The sequence below is a fragment of the Rhamphochromis longiceps genome, linkage group LG3, assembly GCF_057381845.1.
Source record: "Rhamphochromis longiceps isolate RC_006_pf linkage group LG3, R_longiceps_female_GT1.1, whole genome shotgun sequence".
In the NCBI taxonomy this organism is placed as follows: Eukaryota; Metazoa; Chordata; class Actinopteri; order Cichliformes; family Cichlidae; genus Rhamphochromis; species Rhamphochromis longiceps.
The window spans coordinates 37,782,052-37,798,677 of record NC_140559.1 but is presented as its reverse complement, the minus strand read 5'-3'; the positions used below and the strand labels follow the sequence as shown (position 1 = coordinate 37,798,677).

The 16,626-nt window shown below is 36.7% G+C and overlaps 1 protein-coding gene and 1 long non-coding RNA gene across 2 annotated transcripts in view; one reads left to right on the top strand and one right to left on the bottom strand.

Annotated features, from left to right (window-relative positions):
* LOC146674486 (Fc receptor-like protein 5) overlaps window positions 1-12,288 on the bottom strand; it is a gene marked incomplete at its 5' end in the record, with an annotated part of 160,551 nt that extends 148,263 nt beyond the window's left edge. Inside the window, 2 exons of the mRNA XM_085401069.1 lie at window positions 11,583-11,861; window positions 12,018-12,288. Coding sequence (XP_085257195.1) covers window positions 11,583-11,861; window positions 12,018-12,288 — 550 coding nt within the window. The remainder of the gene's footprint in view (window positions 1-11,582; window positions 11,862-12,017) is intronic.
* LOC146674487 (uncharacterized) lies at window positions 7,301-10,570 on the top strand. The gene is made up of 4 exons (XR_014909328.1): window positions 7,301-7,636; window positions 8,513-8,584; window positions 9,171-9,272; window positions 9,446-10,570. It is a non-coding gene; the product is annotated as an uncharacterized LOC146674487 (long non-coding RNA).
* Window positions 12,289-16,626: the final 4,338 nt, after the last annotated feature.

Sequence of the window (16,626 nt, the reverse complement as noted above, 5' to 3'; positions counted from 1 at the left end):
CAGGAATTTTCATAATGCATTTGATGACCACCACCAGAATTGCACTGCTTTCAGCAGGTTCCAGTATAACAGGTAAGTAAGCATGCACCTCAGCAACTTAATCAGTGTTTTGTTTTTTTAAAGCACATTTTTGATCATTGAAATCAACTGGATTTCGTTACAATTGTATTGCATATGTAATCATGGAGATTTTTGGGTGATTTGTAATGACACTCTATCAATACATTATCATAGTTAAATGGAAATTGTAACAAATTTAAATTAGTTCCATGTGTAAGAAGTCTGTGAGTTTACAAGTGATTATTTTATTACTACTATATTTATTTTTACACTTTTGAGAATTATTGTGATGGGGTTTTCTTCACAGAATGAAAAGCATGTAAAACATGACTGAGCTATGAATCATCAAAAAGTGAAATAGTAAAATTAGAGGTGGATAAAAGTAGTAAGATTAGTTAAACCCAAAAATTTCTTTTTTTTATTTCAAGCTAAGAGGACACAGTGAACTAAATGATTGGCCAGCATTATTTGCTGATATGTTTTTGACTGAATATTCCTGAGACACACTAGGTTAGCATTTTCATCAGATTTGCCACAACCAATAAATATTTTACAATTCTAGACTGCACTCATCCAGGTTGGAGAACAAATTCTCAATAACAGATCGGGATATTTGTGCAGGCCATGCGCTGACTTTATTAGGTACATCTTGCTAGTACCAGATTTAAACCCTGTAACAGGGCAGCCCTTAGCGGCTGGAAACACAGTGAGACAGACCAAGGCAAGTGTAGTGGAACAAAGTATTTATTTGCTCTATGGCTCTCCTTACAACAATTAACTTGTCGAGCTTCTTCACAGCACAAAAAATCCCCCTCTAATGACAACTGGCAGCCTTAAATATCTTCAGCTGTCACAGACTTAACCATTATTCCACTCTCAGGTAAATTCTTAAATCCCAACCTTCCACCACAGTATACAATATATCAATAAGAATAAATAAATACATAAATACATTTTCACATTTACATATTAATAAATACTTCACACTTTAATGTTACACCAAACCCAATATTATAAAAACCCAGAAACCCAAGCACAAAAAGATTCACCACACTCTTTACCCATGGTCTCTCCCGGAACCTTTAAATGGTGTCTGGACCCCCGGGGAAACATTTGCCCAAACACCTTGAAGAGGACACAGGCAAGAAAGGTGAGTAATCATTAACTTACAAACACTTATTTGCAACACTTTTCCCTAGATTTCACACACACATTTGCATTAGTTTTCCTTATTGGTAAACCTTAATCACAATCTCAATCACCATTCTTCTCTCCTGACAGACAACCACCACATTCCTTGATGAGGAGCAGCTGTGCAGGATCTGAAATAAGGCCACCAACTGATTTTAAAATTCCCAATAAATAGTCAATAAATATTTAAACTTCTTGTGTGCAAATCCATGCTTAAAGTGCAATGCTACATAAAGTGCTTGATAAGGTGCTTTTAATAAAGTGAAAGGTGTGCTCTAAAGTGCTATACAGACAATACAATATAAATAAATGCAGTAAGGGAGTCCTCTTCCTTACAAACCCATTTGCATGACTCATTAGCTCTTGGCTCTTTGTGATGGAGCAGCAACCTGTCCAGAGTGTAACCCGTCCTTCCTATGAAATATGAGGATGTATGGATGTTAAAAATCACCTTAAATTATAATTTTGAAAAATGCATTTAAGATAATTTCAGTAATAAGAATAAAATGAAATCATGTATTCTTTTTTTAATTAAAGGAACATTTGTTAGCATTTGCAAACACAGTACCCTAACTTTTAAATGCTTAAAACTTTGACCATTAAAAACTCATTATTTTCATCTCTTAAAACTGGGTACCCTCTAAACATTTAAACACACACACACACATACACACACACACACATACACACAAATTGAATGAAACAATGCTGAGACAAGGTTATTTGAACAGACTCAAAAAACGGTATTATGAAATGAAACCAGTTATAGGACGAGACACAAAGCATATCTTTATTGTGTATTCCTGTTGGTAGGTTTAATTAGAATAGTCAGGTTTGTAGTTATGCGTGACAAACTTGATGCTCGTTGTTGATGCAGTTTGTCTGTTTTCATTGAAGAATGAAAGGTTAACCTGTTGGGGGGTTTTTTTTTAGTACATCAGCAGTATCACTTCATCAATAAATCCCTGACCTGGTATGAGGCTCAGAGCTTCTGCAGATTAAAGTACACCGACTTAGCCACCATAAATGACATGGATGATGAAAACCAGCTGATCAACACACTGGGCGGTAACGTGACATCGTCATGGATTGGACTCTACGATGGACAGATCAACAGGTGGCTTTGGTCTGATGGCAGCGGTATAGCGAGCTTCACCCAATGGAGCCCTGGTGAACCAAACAACGCTGGAGGCATTGAGTCATGTGGAGAGATGTATGATAGCCTCTGGAATGACGCGCCATGTGGATTTGCCATGGCTTATGTGTGTTATGAAAGTGAGTAAATGACACACTGATTTTTGTAAATGTAAACTGATGTAATTACACACAGTTATCAAAATGAACAAAACTTATAGGAGTTTAATATGAATTATTTGATCATGAATTCATAATGCTTATATCTTAAACTAGACAGGAAGTCTTCATCTGAGTAGCACACAAAATAATGGCAGAAGCTCAGTGAAGTGGGACGTTTGTCGTTGTTTCTGAGCACAGAATTCTCAGTACACAACTTGGAGGAAGCTGTTAGGCCTGATAACTTTCAGAGAGTTTTGCAAGAAGAAAAAAAAGTTTTAGCTTTCAGTGAAGAGACACTGTCATACACAACTCAAGCACTGAAAATGGGACATACACTACACAGAATCTCTCATATTATCCATTGTCAATACCCCATTACAGAACATGAAGCCTTAATCAAGTCCATTGACACATTCAAGAAGTTGTATGTCTCCAAGTGGTCTTAAATGGTGTTTCACTGTCCCTTGACACATCTCTGCTGTTCCCAGAGTCTTCATTTCTATCATTGTGGTGAATGGTGATGATGTAGCCAGGTCTCTGTGATGATTAACCCTCTGAGGTCTGGGGTATAATTGGCCATTTTTGACTACTTTTGATTGTACTTCTATATTTCACCTTTTCAAACTGTTTACCCTGCCTTGTTGGGTATCATTCTTTTCAGCACAACCTCAAATGTCTTAATTTAAAAAGTTGTTTTTATTACTGCAAAAATCAAAAACATGTTTAACAAATCATTTTAATAACTTGAAATACAAATTAAGATGGAAAATTCTAGAAACCTGCACAAGTTTTGCAAACAACAAAGTTATATCCAACTACTTACCTAAAAATGCTGCCAGGCATTTTAACATGATCATTTAAAACTATTAAATGGTCAAGCAATCGGTTGTTCTGCATCAAATAAGATGCCACACAAATTATTTTTGCCACTACAAAAAATAGTTTTTGTCCACTATAAACAGAGAAGCACATCAAAAGCCCGAAAGTAAGAGGTGAATCACTCCCCCTGTTTTCCACTTGAAGACAGTATTTACATTGCAAACTGACTTTGGTTGTTTATTGGATCCCAAAACTTCCCTCCTCTTCCTAAACATCCAAATGAACTAAACTTTAACTGAACTATTTTTCTTTTCCCAGGGTGGAGTTCTTCTACAGCAGTAATGATTTTTTTAATAACTGGGTATGCAAGTTTGAATTTGTTTAGGATTTTAAAGAAGTTAACAGTATTAATAATTTTTATGTTTCTCTAAAAGTTAGAGAAATATGTTTGAGTTGTTTAACTACTTGTAATATTAGAATGCAATTGTAGCTGATGGTTCACAGTAGATGTAGATGGCCTCTTTTACTCCTCTTTCAGGGTATGTGTCTTCTCAGTCCAAAATACGACCATATACATCCACAAAGGGTCTCCTTTGTCATTTGATTGCAGCTGCACAGCTGAGTCTTATTCTGCTAAAGTGGCTCTCATGTGTTGAGTCATGCCCCTGTGGAGTGGTTGCTTGGTCTCTCCTATACAAAGGTTCAATCAAATGATTGAGTTACTTTTTAGTATGGTATCAAGTTTGGCAAAAGGCTGATAACAAGCCATTCATTTGATTCAGCTGTGCAGAGGACTGGAGTTGGAGAGCCTTAATATAACAAATGGCTGATATGATGCACATAATTAGATAAATAAAACTGCTGGGCACTTATAGAAAGTAAAACAAGCAACAAAACAGTTTTAAAAAGAGGGAAAAGTAAAACAGGATTTAACAGATATCTCGAAGGAGATATTGTTGTGATTTGGTGCTATATAAATAACACTGAATTAGTTTAACTTCATTCTTTATGATAAAATATAAAGAGTTAAGTCTTGAAAATGAAGATGGACTGACCATTCAGACATTTTGCACTGCAAAGCACCAAAACTATTTTCAGTAAACAGTTCTTAATTCACCCATTTCAATCTAATCTAATAAATTGATATAATTTAAAAGAAAATTTAAAAAAAAAAACAGAAAAATAACAATAATTATAATTACAACTCACTATTTTGATCAATCCTTTAAATTTCTTTAAACACTGATATTGTGCTAAAGTTATGACCCACCCATCAGTTCACTATATTTTGCACTAGACAGGCCAGATTTTCAACCTACTGTAACTGCTCTCCAGGCTTTATGAAGGGGTTTGATTGATTGGGTGGCACTAAGTCCTGTTGCTCTTAAATCTGTTTTTTATCAGGAGTGGTGCAGGTGGAGCATTGTTGGTGCCTCAGCGGTCATGTCAGCGTGGGATCCGGGGGTTTCTCTGTGAATTTCACATTCCCATGGCAGTGTGCTGGGTACTTGCTCAGATCTGAAGTTTAATTTTTCGGTGTAGAAAGAAGTTTTCTTCCCACGCAGAGTGAACAGCGGACACTATTTTTTTTTCACTTTTTAGGGAATCAAATTCAAAGTAAGGTCAGTACTTCCACGCACTCTATCCATTGTTGATCTGCACGTGTCTGTTACCACAGAGGTCGCACGCGCTTACATCATTGTCATGAGACACTCTCACAAACAAAATCGCAGTTTAGTAACGACATAACGCAGCATGCTTACAGGAAAGTAACAGTAATCAAATTACTTTATTTGCAATAGTATTATTTGCAATAGTAATAGTTGCAATACTTTACTCCTTACTTGAAAAAAGTAATCAGATTACAGTTACGCGTTACCGCCCATCTCTGGTTGTTAGGACAAACAATAGAAGTAACAATAGAAGTAAGTGTCTGTGAAGGTTCTCAGTCATCCAGGTCATCGTAGTCAAAGGAGCTTGCAAAGAAAAGCGTCTGGACTTCTTTAAAAATGCCCAAGGCGAAGCGGTCAAAAGTCTGGCTGTACTTCACAGCAAAAGATGCAAACTCAGCAGCAACAAGTGCTTTAAGCTGATACTGTGATACTGTCAAAGGAGGTAACACCTCAAATCCGATGAAACACCTGGCAACGCATAGCGTTTTTTTTAAAAGCCCAGAAATGCGCCATATGATAGCGTGCTGCGAGACCTCACACCAAGCGCATCTACTGTGCGTGGGTTGCCTGTTATCGGACCCGGAGTTAGCAATATCCCCCAAAAACACGAAGAGGAGAGTCCTGGCCCCTAGCCCTGCCAGTGTAGCAGTAATGATGACGGATGATGATGGCAGCAGCAGCCGTTCTTCTCTGCGTGAGTAGCTTAATGTTGTTCGTGTGTAATTTACGTTGAGTAGGCTAACCACGTTATTACATTAATGCATGTAAGGTGAACTAGCAAACATCATCATAGCTACATGCGGCTGTCTTCTTGTTTGATGGCAGATACTCCCTTCACCCTGGCCAAAAAGGCTAAAATGACCAAAGGAAAAAGAGGGAAACAGCTGAACATGAGAGGTTTTGGACAAAGTTTGTGTTTTTTCCATTGATTAAGCACTGCTTCCAGCCAAGAGTGATACCATATATGCCCCATAGCTGCAGAAAAGGCTAACATTGTTATCTTTTTACAAAAAACCAGCTGAACATGAGAGGTTTTTGGACCAATTTTGTGTTCTCCATTCTTTAAGCACCAGTTTGAACACCGTTTAAGCACCGGCACCGTTTCAAAAGTACCGATTTGGCACCGGTATCGGATAAAACCTAAACGATACCCATCCCTACTTATTCCTCTAATACATAGCTGTAATGCCTTTTACATAGTTTCATTTTGATGCTTTTTTTCATTTTTAGACTGCAACAGTTTACTTTGGCTAGACAACTTCGTCCTGCATCATGAGAAGAAATCAACACTTGCCTTCCTGTAAGAGGAAAAAAAAAATCCTGCTCATCTCGCTGTAACTTCCTGCCGATCACATTACACTTTTTTTTTTTACCTTACAACATTTACACAAGACACACAAACACACACGCTCGTTCAGCTGTCTTAGTGAGGACCTTCATTGACATAATGTTTGCTCTAACCCCTTACCCTAACCATTAAAAATTAATCCCTAACCTTGACCCTTAGCCTAAACCTAACCATAACCTAATTGTAACCCTGACACTAAAACCACATTTTGAGTCTTAAAAATACCTTCAAACTTGCAGGGACGAGCATTTTGTCCCCACAATGGACTCTTGGTCCCCACAAATATAGTAGCATACCAATTTTTTGTCCTTACAAAGATGTCTAAACATGTATACACACACATGCACACACACAAACCAAATCTGCCTCCCTGTGTCATGTTTCGGCTGTGTGGCAGGCAGGAGAGGACCCAAACGCAAACTCACAGGGACAGAACTTGAACTCAAAGGCACAGCTTTAATTGCTGGAAAAATAGAACACAGGTAATACAAAACTAAACTGGGAAAGCTAATCATAAAGTATACCAGGAGCCACGGGGAGAATCACACACAGCATGAGGGAGACTACGACACTGACAAAGAGAAACACAGGGCTTAAATACACAGAGAGATAACGAGGGAATGAGACACAGAAGGAGAGCACAGCTGGGAGTAATCAGGCTGGACGAGACAAGGGAAGCATAACTAGAAATACTCACATGAGACATGGACCTTCAAAGTAAAACAGGAAACACACTGACTGAACTCTAAACATGCAAACTTAACAGCAACTGAGAAGACAGACTATAGGGACCAGAAACATGGTACAAAGAGGTCACAGTAGACACAACATTGAACACAGGGAAGCCATATTACAAAGCCAAAGAACTAAACCTATGATAACCATGACTGAAATCTACACTGTAAAAACTGTGATTGGGGTTAATTAGAATCTAATAGGAGAGTAATAGTAATTATTACTCAGTAAAAACGTGTATGAGTAGTTTTAATCAAATCTAAGCAAAATTCAACAATTTTGAGATGTTCAGTTATTTAAATTTACACAGTTTTGTTTGGGGTAAATTCAGCAATGGTTTGTTGAGTAGATTTAAAAAAAAAAATGTTTGAGTACTAAAAAAATTTAAGAAATCTAATAGATTTAACTGATGAAAGCATTTTCATTTTAATCATTGTACACTTCCGCCCATAATCCTTTGTGCCACGTGCAGGACACACGCGCTTCATGAGTGGACGTCTCCATTTTGTCAGAGGTAAGACTTCTTAATTTGTTCAAATATAAGACACGGTTTAAACAATAACGTATATCGGTTTTGAGTAAAGGTTTTAAACAGTATGATACGTCGAAATTTTATTAATAATCATCACTGTAATGATAGTATCGTATTTTTACACAAATGGCAGTTAGTGGACTGCTAGCACAAGGTCACTTTCCAAGCCTTCACGACTGTGTTACTGAACAGCTTTAACTAACCACATGTTTTACCGTATTAAAAAATATCAACGGTATATTCCGATGAGTTTTAACATCTTTCATCCACGTTTAAAAGTTCATGAAAAGGTTTTGCGGTCAGTTGTGAGTGATTTTGTCAGCCACAGTCAGTTTTTCGAACTCCAGTTTCCAATAATGGCGGCCGCTACTAAGTTTTAAAATTACTCTTAGTAATCTTTCTGGGTCACAAAATAAACTTTTAACATATTTTCAGGCGCGAAAGTAGCTGTGTAAACATCAAATATCTGCTCGGTTTATCAAGATATCGCATGTTTGCAAAAGTGCTTCGACGTTTTCGGAGCATCTGCTACCCACCAGCTCGATAGCAAGCCGGGAGCTCGAGGGTCACTGAAGCCGCTGAGAACGGCACAACTCCCGGCACATCATTTTCAGATCACCGCGGGGTTTCGCTACTCAGTTTAAACGTAATGTATAAGTCACTTAGACAACCTAAAAATGTTATTGTTTGGTTTTTTTCAGTGTTTTATTTGTTCGTGAGTAAATCGGTTTGGCTGAGATTAAAGTTATTAGATTAGATAAGATAAAATAAAACTTTATTAATCCCCCGGGTGGGTTCCTCCTTGGTTTTTACACAGCTGACTAAACGTCAAAAATGATAATGTTGCTTTCCTTTCAGGTAATGGAAGATCCCTCAACTTAAATTCACCTGATCAGCATGGGATTGAAGTTGCAGGCTATCATAGCCAAGGTATTTTCCACAGACATTTCAGCTTGGAATTTTATTTAAAGAATTTTTTTGTCAAATTTCATTTGCATGGTGCACAGCTCCACTAATTTGTTTGCATGTTTTTGTCAGTGCAAGAGGACGCCAGGACGTCACTGATATAATTAACAACACAATTATGGGTTTCATGTTTTAATTGTATTTTAAATACATGTCTATTCTTAGTAAAAAAAAAAAAAAACAAACAAAAAACAAACAAAAAAACACAAGTACAGGTATTGCTGGGTTTTTGTTTTGTCCCAAGAAGGAAAAACCCTTTCTGACGAACATAAACTAAATTAGATAAAAAAACTAAATGACTAAATTAATGTAATTTACTAAAACGACACATTTAAAGATTGAACCTGTCAAGCATGTTGACAATACCTTTGTGTTGACTGTCAGCACCCAGGCATGTGCATTAACATCAGCTAATTATCGCACATAATGCTCCATGTGATGATAATTTGATATTTAACAGTTTTTTTTAATACTGCCAATTCTCACAGTTTTGTCTTAATAAATGGTCACTTATCTGATGGTAATTTTTGGAATTCTTGCTCATTTTCAGTCACCAAGCAATCCTAGCAATAACATAACCAGAAATCTGGTTATTCAGTGCTTGATGGTGTACCTTGGGGAGTCCATTGATCAACTGATCAAAGAGTACAGTGTAAGTGTTGAAGTAGAAACATTATTCTGTTTTTGTTATTCATATGTGTTTGTCAAGTTTCAAATAATTTGAGGCATTATCATGTTTTATTTGTCATTCAGCTACAGGATGTGTCCAGGAAATATTTCATGTGTGCAACTACAGTCAGAAAACCCATGTGTTTGTTGTTTCAGGATGCTGATGAGGATGGTGTGTCACAAGATCTTTCTGAACAGAGGATGAAAATCTACAAAATCAAGGCTGTTGGATCTGAGGAGGATGACATTGGCATTGTGCTGGAGGGTGTGAGAGTTATGCCTGCTCTGGGCAATTTTCCAAGAGCATGCGCAATGCTGGTTGGATTGACATATGCAGTCGATCTTGCCTATCCCAAAGAGCTAAAATACACCTTGGAAGTATTCCAGAAACTTTTCCTTGAACTGGATTGTGCTAAGCTCTCACCAAAAGTGAACAGCCTCAAGAACAAGTTATTGGCTTAAACGAGGACTCTGAAAGAATGAAAGGGAAGTAAGCTCACTGAAAACCTTTGGTTTGTCTTTGTTAGATGCAGCTATCTTTTCAGTTTTTAAGTTAATTTCATCTTATTCATATCTTACCCAAATGACCTGCAATGTGTCAGGCTGTATTTGTGCTCTTCATTTTAATTTTGTTTTTTATTACCTACAAGTTTCTTAGGAATATTCTGTTTGAAAGGCAGCAAATTGGAGGAATCACTAGTGAAGCTTTTCTTTGTTTATAGTGTATGTTACTATAAAACATTGGTTTAAAACAACTTTAAAATTTAACAGAAGTGCAGTCCTGTAGCTGTAGAAATGTTACTTCCTCTTACATGTGTCTTAGATTTTCTCAGGTTAAACATCCAAATTGGGATAAAAGGTTGATTTACATTATTGATATTCCATGTACATGAGTGAAAAACCTTTGTTCTACAGTTATATTGAGTGATTCAATTTAACAAAAGATTGACAAACTAAAGTTTTTGTTTGTCAATCATAAATAAGTAACAGAGATAAAGGAAACGGTAAAGGATATTCAAATTTCAGGTTCATGTTGATATTACAGTCTAAAGATTAATTTCTTTTTTACAAAACTGGTTTACATTCATGCAGTTTATGTTGCTGTTGCTCTGTACACAAAGCTGTGTGATAAACTGTTTATGACACTAAAACAAATTTACAGCAGAGGAATGTATTTAGGAGATCAGGAGATTGTTGATGAGAATTCAGTGTATACGAGCAGAAAAATGTTATATTATAAATTACTGTGTTTTATTTTCCACAATAAAACAAATTACTGTTTTGATGTTTTCTTTGTGAAATTGATTCATTTTACTCAGAAAATAAGTAAAATTCATTTCATTTTCTCTTATTATTCAGTCATTATTTTTAAGGTTTATTTGGAAAATTATTGAATCCAATTTGAGTTTTACTGAAAAAAACAAGATTTCATTTCTTTGTAATGGATATTTTAGGAAGTTTTTACTAAACCTTTGCCAGATAGTTAGTAAATTCAAAGTAATTTTTCTCAGAGACTTATTTCATATCAATTATTTTTTTTTGGTAAAGTTGGGCAATTTCAACCTTCAGTTTGAGATTTTGACCCTAAATCCAACACATATTTACAGTTTAATTCTATTAATATCTACTTTTGTTTTCTATTTGAATTTAATTAACATTTTCTCTACATTTTACATAAATCTTTTGAAATTAAAATCTACTTAATTATTTCAAGTGTCACTTTGTTGCCATAACTTTTTTAAGTAACCTCTAGTCACAGTTTTTACAGTGTAGGGAAAAAAGAAACAGTACAACAAAGGACTCAAAACATACTCCATAATATAAAAAACACGAGATTTCTTCAAAATCAAACAGGAAACATGAGAGGAAGACATGGCAACATAAGACAACAGACATGAAACACATGAAGGGCAAGGGAGACTTCACAGGGGTTGAAAACACAAGGGGGAGCTAATAAGCAAATGAACACAGGAAACCTAATAAGCTTAAACATACACTATGAACATCAAAATGAACTAAAACTCAAAACACTGGGTCATAAGACCCAGGATCGTGACACCCTGCTTACAAAAAACATTTTTTATCATTATTTATATCATTATTGTACTCAGGTTATGGAGCAGCAGGTCAGCATTGCTGTCCCTATACCAGCTGAAGGTTCAGGAGACAAAGTGGTGACAAACTGCCAACTATGAGCTACTATCAGCTGCAGCTCTTTGTCACAATGTAACAATGTAACATCCTTTGTAGACCATTGAATTCATCCTGGGCTCACACAACAAACATGACTTACTTGATCCTGACAATGTGAAGGCTTCACTCCACTCTGTTGAAGAATATGAGTCATCTCTGCGTCGACTCTTACACATGTAGTCTCCACTGCTGGACTCAGAAACTCTGAATGTCACATCATTATTGTGTGTCCACTGTGTGGGTGTCCTGGGTCCTCTCCATCCATACTCCCACTCAGTGGTTTCACCTCCTTCCTGCACCTCACATGTCAGAGTGATCGTCTCACCTCTGAATATCTGAGGCCAGTTGGGTTGTTGTTTTACAACAACTTTATTGGAAACTGTTTACACATATTAACAGTACATAGGTTAAAACAGAGATACAAATAGAAACATGAAATCAACAGAGAAACCTTAACATTGTATGTTTGATAATCATGACTGAATGTAGTAATTTAGTTTACTGTATATTTAGTAAACTAATTTACTGAACTTACGAGTTTTCTTAATGGTGACATCATCACTTATATCAGTGTAGTAAGCTGGGTTTCCTCTTGTTCCTCTGCAGCTGTAGATTCCTCCTTGAGATACTCTGATATCTCTGTTTTGTTGATCTCTGATTTGAAGTTCAAAGGTTCTATGGGTTCGTCTGAACCACTCATATTTCCATCCATCAGAGCTCTGCACAGAGCAGGTCAGTGTCACACTGCCCCCTACTGGTATGATTGTTGTTTCTACTGTCAGTGTGGCCCTGGGTTTATCTGCTGTTATGAAAATTAAAGTAAAACAGATACATACATTTTAAAAAAAAAAGCATATGTTAATGTCATAAAACCTGCTACTTGCAGGAAAATCTTCAAAATTCTTCTATTTTATTTAGTCAAGAAGCAACATGTTCATAAAAATTATAAATGTGTTGCAAAAATGAGCAAAACCAGAAAGTGCTTAAAACTGATGCAGTAGATTGAGATGAATCTTTACTAAATGAATAAAAAGAAGTCAATAAAATAAAGTGAAAACTGTTCAGTCACCTTGAGTGTGTCCAGTGCAGAGGAGTGTGCAGAGCACTACAATAAAGACAGAGACTTCAGACATTGTCAAACTAAACAAACCTTTCTTAGATAAACTAAACCAGCTCCACTCTGATCTCAGTCAGTGCACTAAAATCTAATCCAGTCTACAAACAAACATGTTGGTAACAAACATGAGTCCTCTGATCACATGACCTGAAATGGTACAAACGACTGATGCTCTGTTCTTCTTACTAAAACATGTTTATGGATCAGTATGAATCAAACAATAGGAGTCAGTGATGTACTCACAGAATAGGCCCAGCTCACAGAGCAAAGTGGCTCCCATCCTCACATCCAGCAGTGACACGTCTGAAAACTTCTACAACTTTCTGTAAAGACAGCGAGTGAAGCAGCAGCATAGCAGATACCAAAGAGCTGTGAAGACCACAACACTTTTTATAAGTTTTTGCTTCCTTCCTTTTACACAGACAAAGCAAGAAGATCTGACCACAACATACTGTCACATGTTTATTGTCTCCTGCTGCTGCAAAGACATGTTAGGCAGATTTTTTATGAGGAGATCACAAGTTAAAGTTAAATGTGAAGTCCTTTATTTTACACACAGAAACACAACAAGAACAGAGCTCTGGCTGCACCTTCACATAACATAACATACTCCCTCTTGCCTCAAATACCGGGAACATTTTGGTTCTACAAGTTAATTGTTTATTTCATAATTACTTTGTGTAGTATGAATGATCATACGGGAGGTTTTTATCAGTAGGAAAAAGTGTAAAACCTGTGAAAATATAAATAAAAGTCCAAAAACTTTTTCTACTTGCTTATTTGTGGTGAGCAGCAGATCAAATTGAGTAAGAATTATAAATGGCTTCATGCCACATTCAGGCCAGTGACTCATTTATGCGCTCAGACACGAGCAATACCTCTGTGCTACATGCACACATTTCTGCATCTCTGCCATTCAAAGACACTTTGTACATAGTTTATTTTATGTAATATTCAATACTGAACTGTACATTTAGTCTTTTTCAAGAAGAAATTTTTTATTCAGTGTTTTCATAAAAGCCTTGTTTTTATGCATTCACTGCTAATAGGGAGAACGTATGAGGTTTAAAGCCTGGAAAAGTTTGAAACCTTTTATTCTCCACAATGGAAAATGGCTAAAATATAAAAATGCGTATCACATTATCCATCTCCTAATTTTATAAATCCTGCATTCAGCTTTGCAGTCTCCAACATCAGTGAAATGTAGTCAGATGCTGCTCATTTTATGTGTTCACTTGTTACTTTTTCTGACACGCTTGCATTTAAATGCGGCTCCCCGTCTCTCTGCATACCTGGCCTGTACCACCGTCTTCAGAACGTCTGCCCTTCTTTCACATAATGGTGTGATCTCAGTCTTTGCATGTGATTGGCTGATTGTGTGCCCATAAAAATGAAGTTCCACCTCTTCCTGCATGTATTCTCTGCAGGACTGAAGACTCAGCTCCCACACACCGACGGGCCAGACACATGAAGCCACTGTGGATGACTGTATTTTTTTGGGATAGACTAGAACATCTTACCAGAGTTATGGGAAAGGTTTTATCATGGCTGAGATTCTACCTGTCCAGGTGATCTCAGACTGTTAGTTTTAAAAATGATCTCTCTCAGACCTGTGCTGTGAGGCATGGGGGAATAAATACAACAGAAAAACACTGGATAAGAAGGTTCAACATTCAGAGAGTTATTTTATTGTAGACAGAACACATGCCTCCATAAACACAGATTAGGAGAGATGGCTATCGTATAACAATATGGTGACCAAATGAAAACATGAGAGTCACTACCAAAGTAATGGAGCAGTCTGGTTGCAGCTATAAATATGTTTGTTTGTTTTTCTACTGACTGAAAGAAGCAGAAAAATTTTTTCTTCACACAATTGGTTTTTAAAAATTGAAAGTTTTTTCAAAATAAAGCACTTAGATGCCATGTCCAAAGCACTGTAATGCAAAGTTTTCAAAGCTTGAAAGTGATTTGCATCTATTATTAGCACTTTGACTTTATTATTACAAATATTACAATATTTAATGTTATGTTGCATAGGTTCTTCTTCCCACCCATAGTTACAATATTATGACCAAAAACCTTAGGGGGAAAATGAGGACAAGATCTACTGTTTTAATTACACTCTTAAAGTAAGTAAAAGTTTAATTTACTTAATAACTTAAAAAAAATTAAAAAAAAAATCTCAAGGGGGAAATTGGAGACAAAATCCAGAAATTTACTCTGCTTAATAACTTAGTTTAGAATCTACATCAGCTATTATGAACTACACAAGTATAGGGTAAATAAATTTGCTGGGGAGCGCAACAATCTTTAAATAATCTGTTTCCATCCATCAGCTCTACAAACCACTATAACCACTAATGTTGCAGTAAAACGACATTGGCACTTCTGCACTCAGCATCCTGTAAAGAGAGGAAAAAAACCTTTTCACTGATTGTTTGTTTGTTCTTTTACTAAATTACTTTGCACAAAATGATTGGTATGTCTCGAATTAAGGTTAGCATGATATATGCTCCCTGTACGGAGGCCTCTCGTACCCGTGTTCTCAGTGGTCTTCAACTGAGGTTGAAATACACGTTTATATTTAAGTTGGACATCAGTCACCCCTTGATCTCTCAGGATTGTTTCCAACTAAAATAAAAATACGATCAAAGAAAAGAATTGTTTGACATACTCTCACTCACCTGGAAAAAGGGAATACATATGCAAGGATGCTCTTCATCGACTACAGCTCGGCATTTAACACCATCATCCCCTCAAAACTTGCCACGAAGCTCGTCGACCTCGGGCTGGGAAAAACAATCTGCAGATGGATTCTAAACTTCCTCACAAACAGGCCCCAGGTGGTGAGAGTTGGTAAGCATACCTCCTCACCACTCATCCTAAACACAGGTACGCCACAGGGTTGTGTGCTTAGCCCCCTCCTATATTCCCTGTTCCTAAACACGAGTCCAACATCATCATCAAGTTTGCGGATGACACAACCATCATAGGCCTCATCACAGACAATGATGAGACGGCCTATAGAGAGGAGGTGATGGCACTGTACGAGCGGTGTCTGGAAAATAACCTGACTCTCAACATCAGCAAAACTAGAGAAATGATAGTGGACTACGGGAAACAACCAGTCAGGGAAGACCAGCCCATCCACATTGTGATGGCATGCCACACATGGTAAGCTCCACACCTCACCACCCGTTGATTCACTTTAGTTTAATTTACAGTCACTACTTTAAAATAGTCTACTTATTGTTTCTTTATTAAATGTATTTATTTTTCCATCACACCTTCCAATGTTTATATGGCGTGCACACATATTAACCTTGCAAGGTCAAAGTTCTGTTTTATGTTATATTAATACATCTTTCTTTGTTTGAGTTACCTGGGGGTTGGCTTCTCCTGTCTGGCAAAAGGTGTGGCAAAGGGCTGCGAGACCTGAAGTACCACTGACAGCCTAATTGGATTGCACCACATGCTTCATTGCCTGGGGGGTGTTTCATGTTTGTTTAATTGTTTTGTGTTAGTTGGTTATATGGCAGCCATCTTGTTTTCCCCCGTGTGTGTCATTTGGTTTAGCTAAACCGGTATTTAAGTTCCCCTGTGTGTCATTTCAGCAGGTCAGTTTGTCATATGTTAGTTTAGTTTAGTTTAGTTTAGTTTAGTTTAGTTTAGTTTAGTTTAGTTTAGTTTAGTTTAGTTTAGTTTAGTTTAGTTTAGTTTAGTTTAGTTTAGTTTAGTTTAGTTTAGTGACCTCTTTTATTGGTCTGCCTGTCTAAGTTTTGGCTTTGTTAAATATATTTTCATATTTTTGGGTCAATAAAACCCCTTTTTTGAATTAAAACCACCTGTGTCCTTTATGCTTTACTGCTTGGTCCCTGACAATTGGTGGCAGCAGTGGGATCATCCAGTATTGGACACAGGTCTTTTTTCTTTTTCTTTTTTCTTTCTTCTGTTTTTCCCCATGAAGAAGAAGAATGCATCGTGGTGGCAAGAATGAAAAGAAAAAGGGATCTGCTCTGCAAAC